Source organism: Manacus vitellinus, unplaced genomic scaffold, assembly GCF_001715985.3.
Source record: "Manacus vitellinus isolate BGI_N305 unplaced genomic scaffold, ASM171598v3 scaffold_9_pilon, whole genome shotgun sequence".
Taxonomy (NCBI): Eukaryota; Metazoa; Chordata; class Aves; order Passeriformes; family Pipridae; genus Manacus; species Manacus vitellinus.
Genome location: NW_021940917.1, coordinates 18,901,290 through 18,918,923, shown reverse-complemented (window position 1 = coordinate 18,918,923; position 17,634 = coordinate 18,901,290). Strand labels below are relative to the sequence as shown.

Here is a 17,634-nt window from a genome sequence, read left to right as displayed (position 1 = left end):
GCATCCCAGGGAACACTACATCAGTCCAAACATTTCCTACCATTACTGAACACTGAATATTCTTCACACCTTGCCTGAAATCTATCAACATTAACCTGTTTTGCAAAAGTAAATCAGGCCTTTGTTGTCTGAAACAGTAATGAATAAATCACTTGTGAATTCTATGATACCATAAGAATCCTGCTGTGGTTCTTTCCATAACTGAGAAATATTCTCTATATTTTAGAAACTTTTTATAGCAGACCTTCTTATTTATTTGAACGTTGAACTTCTCTATTTTACATTCTGAATATTTAAAAGGGCGTCCCTCATCAATGCCATTACTGGCATTTCATCTAAATTGCAACCAGCGGATTTTTTTTTCCTCTCTGTTTTAGGAATTTGTGTCTGAACGAATCATCTTGAAGAGAGTATAGTAAATGCTGAGATTAATCTGAGATTAAAAAATACCCTGAGGAGTAGCCTGATCTGAAACACATCGAAGTCAGAGTGAATTTAACTTTCAGTGGCCATCAGGATTTCTGTAGCCAGGGAAGGTGAGTTTACCTCCTCTAGCCCTGCCCACTCCCTCTGTTCCCCATCAACAAACACACTTTTATTTTGGTAGATCTTATTTTCAGTCTAAAGTTCTTTAAGATATGAAAGTTCTAACATTTTTTTAATTCTGAAAATAAAGGTATGGCAAAAAGGAACTTTCATTGAATACTTCCATGAAAATAAATTTCTGTAGATAAAGAGTGTGATGGTATTTTTCATTTTGACATTTGTTCACTACAGTGTTACTAAGGTGCTTTGAACAGGTACACCAGTGCAATACCACTCTTGGGATGAGACACACTGGGATTATTTTGTCATCTTTTCCAAGTACATTGTACAGTGGTGTTGAAGAGCCAGTGTCAACTGTTCATCCACCCAAGTTCTTTCATTCCTAAAAACCTAGCAGCAAATCTCTTCTCTTCCACCCTTCCTGAAAGTGATACTGAATACCTGAAGCCTGCCTTCAAGGGCCAGTTTGCCAGATGTGGGGTGAAGTATGTTCATTTCCTAACCAGCAGTAGGTGTGGTGCAGAGTGGAGTAAAAAAGAATGACATAGTAACATAAGTTTGTCTGTGGGAAACAAGCAAGCAGGAATGAAGGAAACAGGAACTACAGCATTCAAAATCTCCGTACTTGTAATGACTTTCAGAGTAATAGAATCAGAGTCACAGAAGCATCTAGGTTGTAAAAGATCTTAAGATCATCAAGTCCAACTGTAAACCTAACATTGCCAAATCCTATATCAGACCATATCCCTAAGCACCATGTCTGCAGGTCTTTTAAATACCTTCAGGATGGTGACTTAACCACTTCCCTGGGCAGCCTGTTCCAACGCTTCATAACCCCTTCAGCAAAAAATTTTTTCTGGTATCCACTCTAAACCTCCCCAGTACTGCTTGAGGCCATTTCCTCTCATCATATAACACATGGCAAGAGACTGACACCAACCTTGCCTGGAGTGCCTCGCCCATGCTACTGTCCCTTGCAGCAGAGTTGTTCTCCCCCATGGCTTCCTCAGTGCCTGATGCCATGTCCTGCCAAGAGAGACATGTAAAGTGACACAGCTTGCCTTGTGCAAGAGTGGAAAAGTCTGGGAAGCATCAGAAGGCTTTGGGAGAAGAGAGGCAAAAGAAGAGCCTCTTGAAGGCTAGGAAGCAGCCACAGCCCTGGGGCAGGGCAGAGAGATGTGGGGCTGGACCAGGCTGTGCCCCTCTCTCTGCATCCCCTTGGAGCGCAGGGAGAGATGGGAGGGATGGAGAGCAAGAGGAAAGCCTTAATCTCCTCCACACCTCCCCAGTGCTCAGGCTGAGGTGTGTGAGTTGCATGTGGCAGGCTCTGGCAAGCTGCCAGAGGGTCCTGGGAGATGAGCTGCTCCCTCCAAAACTCCAAGCCCCCACACGATCCCCTAGACACCACCAGGCTAGCACAGGGTACCCGGAAGATGTGGTCAGGGAAGAAAGAAGAACTTACTGAGAATCTTCCCTGCTACCAGTGTGCCTGGCACTCTTGCATTCACAGTCCCAGGACAGTCTCCTATGGAACCCATGGCACTGTGCAGCTGGACAGAGGGAAGAGAGGCACTGGAAGGGGCTACAATTGCACAGAGCCCAGAGCTGCTGCTGTCCCCTTTGCCAAAGCTGATAGAACAAGCTGAATGTCCTGCAGGAGCCTGCATGTCTTGTGTGTCCACAGCAGTCCCGGACAAACTGTGAGGGAACAGGCACTGCTGAAAAACATCAAGGTCACAGACTGTCACAGGTGATGTTACAAGAGTGCCAGGCACTGCCCCATCAGGGAAGCAGATGCTCCAAAAGGGGCAAAGACTAATCCACAGGATGTTTCCCCTTCTTGAATTTTATTCATTTCCTTTCATCCCAATATTTCACCCTTTCCATATCCCTTTGAATGGCAACACAACCGTGTGCCTGTGATGTTTCAGGCACTACTCCCTGTCCTGTACTATCTGTGAACCTGCTGAGGCTGCACTCTTCCCTTTGTCCACCTCCCTCATGAAAATCTTAAATAATATTGACCTCAGTCCTGATCCTGGGCTTCAGCTCTACTAACTGGCCTCCAGCTGGACTTTCTGTTATTGATTGGAATCATCTGGCCCTGCATTATGCTAATGAATGGATCCATTCCATCTAAGGAGAGCTTTGTCTGGTACAGTCAAAATAGTCATTTTGCATAGTATTTTATGCAGAATCAATTTTTGGCGGTGACTTACTGAGGACTGCCTTGCATCTATTCAATTACAACTTTCTTTTGCAATGAATAGAAAAAAAAGTTATGTCAGTAGATCAATATATGAACTCAAACCGGTAACTTTCGGTTGCAGACCACAAGAGTAATAAAAAACATGCTACACAGAGCTCTGTTTTGTAGGGTTGCATTAGCTCTGCAACTTTGATGTCTGCCTTCTTTGGGAAGGAGGGAGAAGACCGTTGCACAGTTTGGCCAGCTGCAAGCCAAATGGGCTACTGACCCCATTCACATACAACCTGAACTGTTTAATGCTGACTCCGCAGACTGCTGCATGGCTTCTTTAAAGTCGTGCTTTCCATTTTATTGTGAAGTGCTAATTATTTTTACTCCTATGTCTTTCACGGCAATAGAAGCAGAATCTGAACTTCTGATCCTTTTGTCCACTTCTAGCCAAGGTGATAGGAGCTGGGAAAAGAGAGCTGCAGTAACCTGAACAAAACAGAGATAACATATACTGTATTTAGTGCGTTGTATTTAGTATATTGATGTTCATGGGTTTCATATTAGGCATATATGCATACTACCTAGTATACATTTTGGAAAACAAGAATAAAAGATGTCCACTGACACAAAGAAACAAGTTATTTTCCTTTTATATACTTGCAGTATTGTTTAATTAGCCTAAAATCCGTGTAATACACTACACATAACAGAAGCTCTCACCTATTTTGTATACTTGAGAATATTTTGATATTAAGTTGTCACAAATGAACTTAAAAGACAAGGAAATAAAAATGCTGGCAATGAGGTTGTGAGCTATTTCCTAAGGAGAAACGTTATCTAACACAGACAATGTAAACATAAGCACATAGTGCTAGTTTTATTCAGCATTTAATGTGTTATTTGAAAGTAATTTTGGGGGATTTTACAGATGTGCAGACAGTAATACTTTGTGGAATTTTTCTTTTCTTTTTAGACAGAAAGGTGTTTGGCTGTTCCTAAATGGCATGCCTTCCTTTTTATGCACCATAAACTGCAGATGTGATGGTTTGACCAGTCCTGATTAAGCAGTGGTTGGACTGGGGAAGCATTTGGAGTGGAACGTATATGAATAACCCATAATGTTTGGAAATTATTAATGACTTGACTGGTGAACTTGCAATTACATAGTTAATTGTGGTTATGGGACACTTCATCTGACAAAAAAAGAGCATATCATAACATATAATAATATCTGTAAGATATATTAAACACGTATTAGAGATTGCTTTTATTGTTATGAATAAAAGAACTGAGGATATTTTTGTTATGATCACTAGTATTCTTCAGAGATGCTGTATTTGATTCTCATCTATGTTTTTGTTGGTAGTACGCTTTCATATTATTTCAATATGAGCTGTTTGAAATTGAAACTATTCAAAAAGACGTCACTTTTTTTTTTACCATTAAAAAAAACTAATAAAAAAACCCTGATGAATCTCTGTGGAGAGAAATGTTAACTGTTTAATTTCATGCTTAGATATGGCTTTTGTCCATACTCAACCCACATGCTTGCATACACTTCTCTTACAGGCAAAATTATATGTCATAAAACTATTCTCAGTTAGTCTTTCTTACCTAGTTATTTCCTCTTATTGAAGGAGGCCAATAAAAAGAATGGACAGAGACACTCAGACAAATGAAGATGTCAGGACCTCTGTATAGTTAAGCAACACAGCAGACAGGGAAAGAGTTAAAAGAAAATTGGGCGGTTATGGAAAATCTTTTTATTACTGTATAACAGGGAAAAAGTTTCTATTAAGATTTAAAAACTCAACTTCTAACAAGATTAAAATACAAGTGTGATCCTCATTCCAAAATAATTTTTTAATTACCAGCCCTATGTATCACCAACAAATGCATTACCAACACAGCCTCAAGCTGCACCAGTAGAGGTTCAGGCTGGACATCAGGAAGAATTTATTCACAGAAAGAGTTGTTAAAGGTTGGAAAGGCCTGCCCAGGATGGCGATGGAGTCACCATCCCTAGAGGCGTTCAGGAAACAACTGGACAGAGCACTCAGTGCCATGGTCTAGTTGACAAGGCGGTGATCAGCCACAGCTTGGAATCCCTGATCTCGGAGGTCATTTCCAGACTAAATAATTCTGTGATTCTGTTAACATACCACAGGTGAACCACCATTTACTGGTTTATCCGCTTTTTTTCAACTGATACTCATGTCTCTGTCTGTGTATTTTCAGATACTGGGTTTGCTACTTGGAAAAGAAAAGGGATGGCTTCCAACACAGCAAACCCTGCCAACCACTTGCCGTACTTCTTCGGCAACATCACACGTGAAGATGCCGAGGAGTACCTGATGCAAGGAGGAGCAAGTGATGGACTGTACTTGCTCCGCCAAAGCCGGAATTACCTGGGGGGCTTTGCCTTATCCTTGGCCCACGGAAGGAAGGTCCATCACTACACAATTGAGAGGGAGCTGAGTGGCTCCTACGCTATTGCAGGAGGCAAGTCACATGCCAGTCCTGCTGAACTCGTTAAGTATCACTCAGAGGAAGCTGATGGCCTTATCTGTCTACTGAGGAAACCTTTCAACCGACCGCCAGGCATTGAACCCAAAACAGGACCCTTTGAAGATTTGAAAGAGAACCTCATCAGAGAATATGTCAAACAAACTTGGAATTTGCAGGTAAAACCAGACTGATCTTGCCATGAAGTGGTCTTTGAGCTGGGAGAAAAAGAGATTCCGGTGTTTGTTTCTAGCTCTTGCTGTTGCTAGGTAGTATTTTTTCACAATGGAATTATAGCCATTTGAGTTTGAACAGTGGGTTGTTTTTCTTCTCCCCAAGACATGCAGTAACTCGGCCCTAAGTGTAGTTTCCCTGAAATTTACAAAACTTAGAATTTCTGCGATGTCTTGGGCTAGCATAATCTTATCTACTACTGCACTAACATGTCTCATCAGATTTGGACCAAAAATTAATAGATGTCATGAACAAGATACAAAAATTGTTTCTTTGATTGCTGTTAGCTCTGAATTTTTATGAAATGATATTCAGAGAGGCACGGTGACGTGATGACTTGTTTTGCATCCTCCTCTCTTAGCTGGTCTTGTTTCCATGATGCTAATTTAGATTGTGTCCAAAACTAACTTTTCCTGAAACAGGGGAGTTTCTACATTGCAGTGTAGAACTGCAGTACATTCAGTACTGCATGTGCCAAGTAGGAATGTTCCATGTGAAGGATGGATTTTTTTCCTGAGAATTACTATGAGGAAGCCAGTCTTAACATGGCAACGCTAGTACAGGAGACTGCGACAGGAATATTATCTCACCTTGGAATGCCATCATGAGTTATCTTCATGAACTCACAGATCTACACAAGATTTTTAATCTCCTTTGCTACTAGCAAGTAACCCTGTGAATTCTGCTCTGTGAAATATGTGGAACAATTCCCAAACTGGCAAAGGCTGAAACTTATTTTCTGCAAGTGCTGAGGCTCACAATCTTTTTTCTGCAGAGTCTGAGCCCAGTCTAAAGGGAGGCTGATGAACTCAAGCTAAAAACTAATGAAACTAGGGGGTTTTGCCATGAGATTCTGGGCCTCGTTTAGAGTTGGTAGGTTATAGATGAGATTAGAATTATCACTTCACTCTAAAATTGGGACTGTTCTGTCTGCTCTGGGGAAATTTGCGTTGATGTCTTTGACATAGACATGCTGCAACAATGAAAAGCACGTTCAGATTATATCAGTACACTACCATAAGATATGTAATTTGGAGGTATGTTTGAAATCTCACACTGACACTGTTTACTTAAGTATGTCTCACTAGTACAAAAGTAAGACTTTATTTTAAATCACAGTATAGCATATTATAATACGGTTAAATTCTGCTATATTAAGGGTTTAATTTATTGGCTAATTTTCCTTCTTTTTCTCAGAGGTACAGGAAGAACCCCAGTTTCGTGATGTTTAGATTGCCATACGTTAGTTTTTGGATTAAAATCTTTGCAGAAACCAGACCGTTTCTTCACATGCAACAAATACACGCAGATTTTGGATGTCCCAGAATCAGTTCCATTAGGCTGGGAGTCAACCTGCCATGTTTTTATTGTGGAAGATAGTCTGACTGTTCCACCATGCTTTTACTACTCCCCAGGGCCATGCTCTTGAGCAAGCTATCATTAGTCAGAAGCCTCAGCTGGAGAAGTTGATTGCCACCACAGCCCATGAAAAGATGCCGTGGTTCCACGGGAGGATCTCTCGGGAGGAGTCAGAGCACCGTATCCTCGTTGGGTCAAGAAACAATGGAAAATTTCTGTGAGTGCTTTTTTTTTCTGTGGTATTGCTTGTTTGCCTACAGGGCTGCTGTAAAATTCTTCTGAATAAATCTCAGATGAGACCATGCCCTGAAGGGTGGCTCATTCGCAGTGAGAGAACCCAGTCCAGCATGATAGACGAGACATGATGCTTTCTACACTGAGCAAGTGCCTCACCTAACTAAAGATGGGAAACTGTAGCAAAAGCATGGGATACCTGCAGGGGTGTCCACTGGGACCTGCTGGAGCCCAGGACAGCCCCTGGCCTCTGCAGCCCCACTGCCAAAACCTGACTGCCTGTACCCCATATGTACATTTACTAAACTGGTACAATTATAGGCAAACTGCTTATCTTGGCAACTGTTGGGATCTGTATCTGCCAGGTGTCCCAGGGACAGTGGTGATGCTTTGTTTTGTGGGTAAGCATATTGGAAGAAGGAATTGCTTCCACCTGGACAGCACCACCTTGTGTCTGCTGCTTACCATCTGCATTTGGCTGGCCTGATGTTGTTTTGTTTTCTGAGAACAAGTGTGCCTCTCAGGACAGTGACAGACAGCCATCAGTACAGACTAGAGCCAGACAAAGACTTCTAACCAAAAAGGTTTTCTTTTGGAAAGTTCTCATTTGGAAAATATCAGTGTTTTGAAAGAGCCACCTTTTGTCATTCTCCCCCTCCCACTCCAAACAAGAGAATAATTATATAATGATAGAAAACGAACCTTAAAAGTCATGGTCGGGTAAGGCTCACTTAGAGGTGTGTAATTTCCAAGAGAAATTTCATCACCTATGTGTGTAACAACTCTTTCACTTTACTGATTTGCTGTGACTCTACCACACAGGAACCAGTAACTCCTCTAAATCTTAATTTTCAGCGGAGTTAATTCCTATGAAGTCTTACCTATGAATATGTTGAATGTAGTGACATCTCATTTCTTGAAAACTCTTTTCATCTCTCAGTCCTTGAATTTTTTTTTTGTGTCTCATGCAATTAGCCATGCATCTGCATTTTTAGCCCCTTAGTCTGTATTTCTGAGTTTCACATCCAGAGGGTCGTTTACCCAGTTGCTTTCATTGCCAAGTGTAACAAACCCTTGGCATAAATTTGTCACAGATTTTGTTATATCTGTAATAAAAAAGTGTTACAAAAGTTCGTGGAGCCATATATTTCAGTTATTGCAGATTCATCTTTTATCAGTGCTTCTTCCCGCCACACAGGAGTTTCATGGATTTGATGTACATAGTTGCTGTTCTAGATTACCAGCCCAGCATTACCATTCAATACTCCTTTTTCTTGACATCTGACTTTGCTAGTTTCTTTTCCTACATTTTAGACACAGGGTCAGGTGGACATGTAATCTGAAATAAAACATCAATCCTTTCTTTTAATGATTTTTTTTTTCTTTTTTTTCCTAAAAAAATATTGCCTTACTGCCTTCTGTTTCAACACCTTACCAAATCGATGTTATAGCAGCTGAGTAACGATATGGATCATATATTAAAATTTGCAGCTTTTCCAGTTTGCCTCATGCACGTTTCTATGTGGCCAAAAACGGGGAGGGGAGGAGGAAAGAAGCTAATTTTTCTCCGAAAAAAAGGATCCTTTGGCTAATATTTCTTAACAACAGACGTAGGCTTTGGAGTAAGGGAGTGAGACTTTTTAGCAGACTAGACCTTTTCAGTCTCTATTATAAACACTGATCTCATTTTAATTTTCTATAAGCATTCCTACTGCTTTGAATAGAAATACTTTCCCAGCATTTCCCTGTGTTCCCTAAAGATTCCCTAAAGACTGAGCTGTCTGCAGTGACATGCTCAATGAGCTGTGTGGGGAATATTCAGGCCTTGTCCCACTAGTTGTGTTGGTGGGTCTGTACCTTATATAGTTTTGCTGGAACTCAGGTGGCTGCTTTCATATCAGGTAGATAAACCCACAGAGGAGAAAATGCCAACTTTAGGGCTCTCTTCAAACCATAAGAAGTGCCACAGGAGCTTAAGTAATATGAGTATATAACTGCTAGTGGGTTGAGCTTGGGTCTCTCTTATTAAGCATAATAATGTTTACATCTGCATCTGTAGGGTGTTTTCCAGTGCATTGATTGTCTTTGCACAGACTTCCTATCTGGTCAGTTTGGAGCTTAGTAACCACTCACCTGCCATTTACTTTTATGGTCTCAGGGAATAAACAGAGCAGCAAGAGAAATAATGTGTTGCTCATTTGCGTCAGAAATCCATTATTTTGTCTTCCTGAGCCTTTCTAGCGTTTAGATCCATAGACCTAGAGGTTCACAGCAAACAACAAAAGGACTGTCTAATTCAGAGAGGTTTTCTGCAGCAGTTCGCTTTAACATGGGCTTGCTCAGAAGGTGTTGAGAAATAAACCACTCATTTCTGGCTAACTGAAGCAGCATCAGCAAAGCTGCTGTGTGTGAGAGTGGTGCATTGTTTTACATTTCAGGCACAGACATCACACAGCTTTGCTTACCGAGCAGCAGTGCTTGGCAGAATATTCTGTACGTCTGTGAACTGAAGACTGTGAGTTTGTGGATGTGGCTGCTCAGGGACTGTTTTTTCTTACACTGGCTGATATACTCAAGCCTGGTTGCTGACTGAAAAGTAAAACTTAAACACAGTCAAGGTCTAAGACAAGTTTGCTTGTTGAGGTAGGAATTGGAGCCCGGGAACATAGAGGGAAGATAGATTTTTAATGAGATGAAGTACTCCAGGGCTATTTAACAATTCCACAAACCGATGCTAGTATATGACAAAAATCACATTTTTATCATGGAAAAAAAATAATAAATATTAGAAGACTAGAATATTTCTATATATTTTTAACAAGTCTCTGAAACTTCATTGCACCAGAAATTTGCTATCTGTCTGACCTAACTGCCTTGAAACAAAATCCAGCACAGCAGTCTCTCTGAGAACATATCTAAATCTAGATTTCTTTAGCACTGCTTTGCAGCAGTACAGGATTACAAAATCTAGAATTATTCTAAATATATTAATTATGGAAATAGTTGAAAAGTTTCCTGACTGCAGTTCAAAATACCGTGAGTAGCACCGTAAGGACAACACTACAACTCACTCAAAGAAAAATTCTGAGCTAACTGGGAATTTTCAAAGGTCTTTTTAAAGTTTTTCGTGAGTGAAGAGTCAATAAAGTAAGAATGTATGTGGATGCTAAAGAGTTTGTTTTCAAACCCAAACATAGCAACAATGTCATGAAATGACATGAAATAAAAAGGTGTCCTTCTCTTCTGGGAAGAACACTTAAGTAAGATTGCCACTTGGCACAAAATTTGGGGAAAAAAATGTAGCAGTAGAATAAAAGTAAAATATCTCTAAAAGAACATGAAGAACAACTGGAAATAGAGAACTTTAAGCCCCAGTTAAATTCATTAACACACTTTGCATTCTATGTTGGATGACAATTCTTGACCAAACTTCTGGGTTTTATTAGATTTTGCCTGGTAGGACACATTGATCATAGATCAAACTATTAATATTGGTAATACTGTTATTGATATTGTAATGGTATTTATATTTATAATGTATCATAACATATTTATAATATTGTTAATATTATGTATGTGACTGTACACGTGTGAACCAGTTTAAAAATAAATTGTAACTGTGCTAACAGTGACAGAACAGCAATATAAGAAAAGTCAGTTTTTTCTACAGTTTCACATAGGAAACAGCTCTGTTATGTGGTAAGTGTTGGCACATCTTGATTTATCACCAGTAATGACCACTTCAGTTACATGAACATGTGATCTTGCATGTGTATTAGAAACCAGAAGTTCTGAAGTTGGAGGGGGATAAAGAATATTCAGAAAGACTGTTAAACTTAAAAATCAACATTACAGAAATGTAAGTAAGGCATTGCATAATTAGCAGTTTAGTCTCTGTAAACTTTTTACATGGGTTCACGGGTGTTATGTAGTTCACATAAAATATGAACAGTTATGTAAAAAGAAAGTAGGAAACTATTTTGGTATCATGTGAATGTCTTCAGTATGCAATGAGACTACTAAAGAGGACAAAAGTAGTTTAGACTATTAGAATGATTCACAGCGATGCTCGTCATGGCATCCCATGACATCTAGAAACTAAACTGTCTCTTATATGTCACAATAATTAACACTAGTAAAAACGTTTCAAAATAACAAGTTTTGAATTGCAGTTGTCTGTAGGAGTTTTCTTGTCCTTTTCTTGATCAAAAATTTCTTTTTCTATTATACTTAGCAGTCTATATTTACACTAATCTTACTGCCTTCTAGGGCTTCCCCACTACTAGGGTGCATACTGATCTAGGAGATTTATCTGACCTTGTAGAGTATTCTTTAAATAATTCTACTGATATTAAGTTTGTATCCACAAATGGAACTGGACATTGTTGATATCAAATAAGGTGAAAATGAGACCTCAATTCAGGGCTACTAATTAACGATGAAGTTCCTCTTCAAAGTGCCAAGCAGTTGATGGACTTACACGACAGAAAAACGTTTCAAGATAAAACACAGACAGTGAACCTTGTTTCTGGGGGTGCTGTCTTCCACTCCATGGCAGCTTGGGAGAGTTGTGTTCTGAACTTCAGTTAGGTGCATAGCTGAGTGACACTGCAGTGGGGCTGTGGCTTCTCAAAGCTGGCTCTTCTTTGTCTGCTTCAGCAGGAAGAGCCAAAGGTGTGAAAAAAGCCGCGGTCCCCTCCTAAGGTAGCTGAGCTGAGAAGGTGCCCTATTGAGGTGCAGTTTTACAGCAAAGCTGTTTGTCAGGGGTTTGGTGGAACACAGTTTATTTTGCCAGCAGGGTGAAGTCAGCTAAAACAGACCAGTGTGATGCAATCTTTCTCGCAAAAGTATTTTGTAACTGTGCAGCAGCCTTAGGAGGAGGTGAATTTTCAGGTTCCGTTGTAGACAGCAACAGTGTGAGGCTGAGCTGTCTCCTAAATTCTATAGTGTGCTGACATTTCTGAAGCAGCTTTGAGTGTGTTACCGAACAGAGGAGAGGAAATGATGCAAATGCAGGCAGAGGTCGATCCATTTTGTCCTTTATATAATTCTTCTACAGATGGCACCAAGTTCATTCCTTATTGCCTTAAAACTTGGAACATGTGCAGTGTGCAGCAGATCTTTGAAGTGATAATGAGTGGCCATGTTGCTAATAGCATTACCAGAGAGATGGTCATAAGGGCAGACAAGCAGGGAATGGCTGGAGCTCGATCAGCAGTGAGGAATGTCAGTATCTCTGGCGTCAACAAAGCTGTAATCGCTGAGAAGGCAAAGCAAGGCATAGAATAAACTTGGATTGGCCTTGGATTCAGGAGGAAGAACAGTGTCACACCATTCCTAAAACAAGCATTTTGCTCCTTTATTTTCTTCATTATTCTCCGCTGTAAAATGCTGCAACTTCTGGGGTTTTTTTCTACACAGTAAATGAGTCATGTTATAGTAGCAATTTATTTTTTTTTTTTTTACCCTCAGGGATATTTTCCTTTAGAAAGAGAGGGATCATTTGGTTTTTCAGATGGAAGCAGAAAAAAATTGAGGCATTGTTAATTTTACTTCCAAAGAAAAATAGACTTTACCAAAGGAGGGAATGGATAGATATTTACACTGTCTGTAATGATGGTCCAAATAGGTATTGATTGCTATCTGGGTTACAGTCACAAAAACATAGAAATTACTCAAACATAGATTGTATGAAATAGAAAACCAATACCTAAATTTGATTGCATTGCATAAGGTAACAGTTTGAGATTCTACTTTCCTTTTTGTGTTGTTTTAAAAAATCTAGGTAGCTTGGCACTTCTTGAAAATATCCATGAATTCAATTTTTTTCTCAATGAAGTTGTTCATATTTCTGATTAATTTCAGTGGATGAAAGGGCAATATTGTTTATCTACAGGTGTTTATTATCTTTATGTTTTTCTTCTGTACATTTGTAATTCTCTGCTATAGCATGAAATGGAAGACCAGGTGATATTTCAGTACTGACTTCCTTGCCAAAATGCTTTCTTTTGTTGTTTTTTTTGTGGTTTTGGGGAGTTTTCTGTGTGTGTGTGTGTGTGTGTTTTGGTTTGGGGTTTTTGTTTGTTTGGGGTTTTTTTGTTGGGTTTTTTTGGTTGTTGTTGTTTTGTTTTTTGGTTTTTGCTGGTTTTTTTGTAAGGATCCTGGTTGTACTGGAGTTGACTGCCTACAGTTTAAAAGACACCTGCTAGGTGTTTTTTCTCCTGACCCTAGGAGAACAAGGCTCCCCCTGGACCCTGGTCAATCATTAGTGTTAGAATGGAGACTTCTTTTAGGATGTGGGGTGATAGAGCAGTCTGACAGAAGTTGCCCTGACTGTGAACTGCAGATGTCTTCAGAGTTATGTAGCTGTTGGGTTAGGGGAAGAAAACGCTCAGAAATGCACCTGCAACCTTATAAACCTGAACTCTGCCTAAATCCTTCACTAAATTGTGATTGAGCGGTTTGGGTCTGTGCTATGGTCTTTAGCAATCAGGGCTCTCCTCTCCTGTGGGTGCCTGTGCTCTCAAGAAATGTTTACAGTGCTTCTTGTGATAGTATCAACTGTTGCAAATGATAATCAGTTTCAATAGATCTAATTGCACTGGAGCCACCATTTTTTCACGTGGAACACAAAGGACATTTGTTACTGGGAAGCAATCCATTGCATTTTTCTAGTCTTACTTGTGCTTTATTCTGAGGAGAAGTTTGATTGCGAAAAAGTTTGTGTTTTAGAAGCAATGTCCTCTATTCTGAAAATACTTTTCTAAGCCTTATTTGCTTAGAGCAAGTCAGAGGAAGACAAAGTAAAAGCCACTCTTCATTTTAGCAGAGCCCATTGCTCTTCACTGGTCAGTCAGCACAGGAAATCAACATGCTGAGAAAACACCTATCATGAAAAACCACAGTGTGTTTCAATTTGCCTTAGAGACTTAGGCAAGCTACTTTGGTTTCAGAAAACAAAAAAAATTGACATTACTTCCCTTTTCCTTTAGCCAGTGTCCTGTTCAATATTAGGCAACAAGAATCACTCTACTTAAAAAAAGCAGGTGCATGAGTAGTTCAGACAAAACATAGTTCTACTTCAGCGTTGAGTGAGTCAGCTGAGGAACAGAATGTAATACCTGCCTCTGCAATCTTTTGAGATACAATAACAAGTACTAGTGCTGCACCAACAAAGCTTCTCAGCATCTTAGTGAGCATATACTGCTGTATTTCTTTCCAGGGCTGTTCAAAAATTCAAGAGAGAGTGAGTAGATTTCTGTGCACATTGGAGCAAGAAATATTTCACTCTTGCAGAATCTGTGTTTTTCACTAAAAAAGCCAGAAAATTTTTGGTCTAGCACTATTGCTGTCTCACTGTCAGCAGTAAGTGCACATGGGCAACTCAAACTAAAAGAAAAAGCCTACTTTCTAAACTCAGAAACACTGCACTGGCTGTGATGGAGCCAGTGGCAAATTCCTGTCTCCTCTGAGTCCAGTCACCAGAATACACAGACCCTGAGTACACATAAAACAACTCTGCCACACTTCACAGGCATCTCAGATGGTGTTTGCAGGTCTTTTGAAAAAAGGAGATCATCCTGGCTACCTATGAATTTTAGACACGATTTTTATATTACGTTTCATGATCTGTCCATGGTGAAGTTTAGATATATATGTGCCAACGCCACCTAGAGTTTCAAATGAATTTTGCATGAAATCTGCAACAAAGCAATGTCTTTACTGAAATTTTAAGAATTAATGATTACAGAAATGCATTCCCAGAAAAAAAAAAATCTATTTCAGAGCACAGAGATTTTCTCTTTGTTTGATTTTCACATTATATTCTTTTAATGTTTTATTTTCCGCTCTTACTGTCAAATAAAATACACAAGAGAGGTAGGCCAGCACTGCAGAAGCTTTCAAATGCTTATTTAGAGCAGTCTTTATGCATTGCACAGTGTTCTGCAGCCATGGATTTTCTGTTTCAATCTGTTGCATTTTGGGGAAAAGAAGGGAAACTTCGGGGAATTTATCTGAAAACAAGCTACGCAAAGAAATAAATGAAAAGCTTAACAAAATGTCTCCAAAAGTTGCAATGCTGACTTTGTTTTGTTTTTAACTCAAAATCTAAAAAATATTCCTGTTAGATTGTAACCCTGAAAATCTTATTCCTGCAGTATCCGAGAGAGGGACAGGAATGGTTCCTATGCCCTGTGCCTGCTAAATGATGGAAAAGTACTGCATTACCGAATTGACAGAGATAAGACAGGAAAGCTCTCCATACCAGACGGAAAAAGGTTTGACACCCTCTGGCAGGTCTGTTAAATTTTTATCACGTGGATAACTGTCATCAGATTTCCCTGTAACTGACCAAGGCAGCTTTGTTTTGTTTTGCCATGTTGCAATAGCCTTTGGCCAAAACCAATGTGTTCTGGCAGGTTGTTTTTTATATGTTTCCAACTTTGTGTGGCTTCTATACGTGAGGAAAATATATGTTAATACAGACAGCTATGTGAGTGTAGAGGGTTTAATCATTTCTAAATGTAATGTTGCAGCCTAGCCGAGTTCAAAATTGCTGTAATTAGTTATTCAGTTGGCTGAACATTCTCTGGAATGGAAGTCCATTTGCATTTGCAAATGACCATATTCATGGCTATGCTTGGTGTAGTCTTTTGTTAATGACCTTTATGACAGCAGCAAAGAGAGTTCCAGGAAGTACAAATTGAATGATTTGAGATGCTGTACACATAATGCAGTCTTTAGCTTTGAAATTCTCTACCTTCAAATCTGCGAAAGGTTAATTTGCTGAGGCTTACCACCAAAATATGTTTGAACATTGGTAAAGATTAAATAACTAAGAAGTGCATACTTCTTAATACTAAAATTGAATACTAGTGAAATGAGTACTGAGGGAATTGAAACCCCCATAGAAATCTCTTATGTCCTCTTGCTTAAAAATCTATTAATGTAAAGTGACTCACAAATCTAAAATATGATTCTTTGTTTGCATATATTAATTCTTAGCCTTTTTGTAAATGTCCTGCATATTTCTTTCCTGGTGTCACTGGAAATTTTAAAGCAGCTGTGCTGTCTTACAATTTTTTTTTTTAACATGTCTGCAACTCTTACTCTCACAGACTGTCTCCTTTCTACCCAAAGGCACCAAAGTAAAAATAGAAGTAACAAATCTGTAACAAAATGACGTGGAGAGGACAATTCGGGCACAAATGGACACAACTGTTTTGTGCTATACATTTATTAACTGCATACATCTCATTCCAACTTTGAGGTCCAAAGAAAGCATTGTGTATTAGGACAATTCTTGCACTGTAACCATACCCCAAAAATTAAAACAAACAAACAAACCAAACAAAAAACAAACAAACAAAAAAACACAAAAACAAACAAAAAACCAAACAAAAAAAAACAAAAAACAAAAAACAAAAAACAAAACAAAACACAAAAAAGAAGAGGATGAAAACCCAAAGGCATAAAAATAAATTATTTACTCAGACTTACAAACCTGTTTAGTAGCAGAACTAGTGGGGAATGCTGAGTCTTACAAATCCAATTCTTGGATCACTTTCAAGGTTCATCCATAAGGTTACTTCAGAAACATGAACCCCTGCTAAATAAAAGTAAACATGAGATAAGAACATGTGCAGTAAAGATCTGCTGTATACCCAGGTCATTTGTTGTAATATATAGCAATGATTATACGTATGCACACAGTCCTAAAGAGACAATATATAATTGTACCACCCTTACCTTTTCACATACTTTTCTCTTATTCTTTCTTTTTTTTTCCCTCCCCTCTCATTTTGTTAGTTAGTTGAGCATTATTCATACAAACCAGATGGATTACTAAGGGTCCTTACCACTCCTTGTCCACAACTTGGCTCAGAAAATGGTGAGTTATTCCTATTATTTTTATGTTTATGAGCACCCATGACAATTATGATAAAGACATGCACATTTTTTCACTTGACATGTAGGTTGGGTGCAGATTTTCTGCTTTTCAAACGAGTTAATACCTACCAGACCACGCATGATGGAGGCAGATCCTTTAGCTCCAGGCTAGCAATTCAGATTATTGCTGCCTCTAAATTAGTGTCAGATCTGAAATGTGGCTTGCTGCTCAAAGGGGCAGTGAGTGTTGCTGGAATGACACACACAGACGAGGTGGTCTCCCCAGCACTGCCCCAAAGGTCCTCACTCCAGATGCTGAAGCACATCAGCAGTGCTGCCCTGGGTGTTCAGGTTGGGAGCACCCAGCAGGTGAGTCTCTGGAAGATGAAGAGCTGCTTCCCCTGCTGGGGAGGGCAGGGCAGAACAATGGATTGGCTGCACCAGATGCTGGAAATGGGGGTCAAAGAGGCATCTCCTTGATAAAGAGGGGGAAGGGGGAGAAGGCGTGGAGGGACATGTCCTAAGGTTCAGTGTGCTTTTTATCCTGTTTCTTCTTTAATGTCATGTCGTACTGAAAAGACCTTGCCCTCCCTCTTGCTCTGACTGAAAGGGGAAAAGAGATGCTTCTGATGGATCTGTGTCTAACTTGTGCCCCTCCAGAAGTG

At 39.6% G+C, this 17,634-nt stretch overlaps 1 protein-coding gene across 1 annotated transcript in view; it reads left to right on the top strand.

Annotated features, from left to right (window-relative positions):
• The first annotated feature begins 5,002 nt into the window (after positions 1–5,002).
• SYK (spleen associated tyrosine kinase) overlaps positions 5,003–17,634 on the top strand; it is a 29,109-nt gene continuing 16,477 nt past the window's right edge. The window contains exons 1-4 of the mRNA XM_018086215.1: positions 5,003–5,430; positions 6,901–7,061; positions 15,238–15,376; positions 16,889–16,970. Of these exons, the coding sequence (XP_017941704.1) occupies positions 5,017–5,430; positions 6,901–7,061; positions 15,238–15,376; positions 16,889–16,970 (796 nt within the window). The 5' untranslated portion in view covers positions 5,003–5,016. The remainder of the gene's footprint in view (positions 5,431–6,900; positions 7,062–15,237; positions 15,377–16,888; positions 16,971–17,634) is intronic.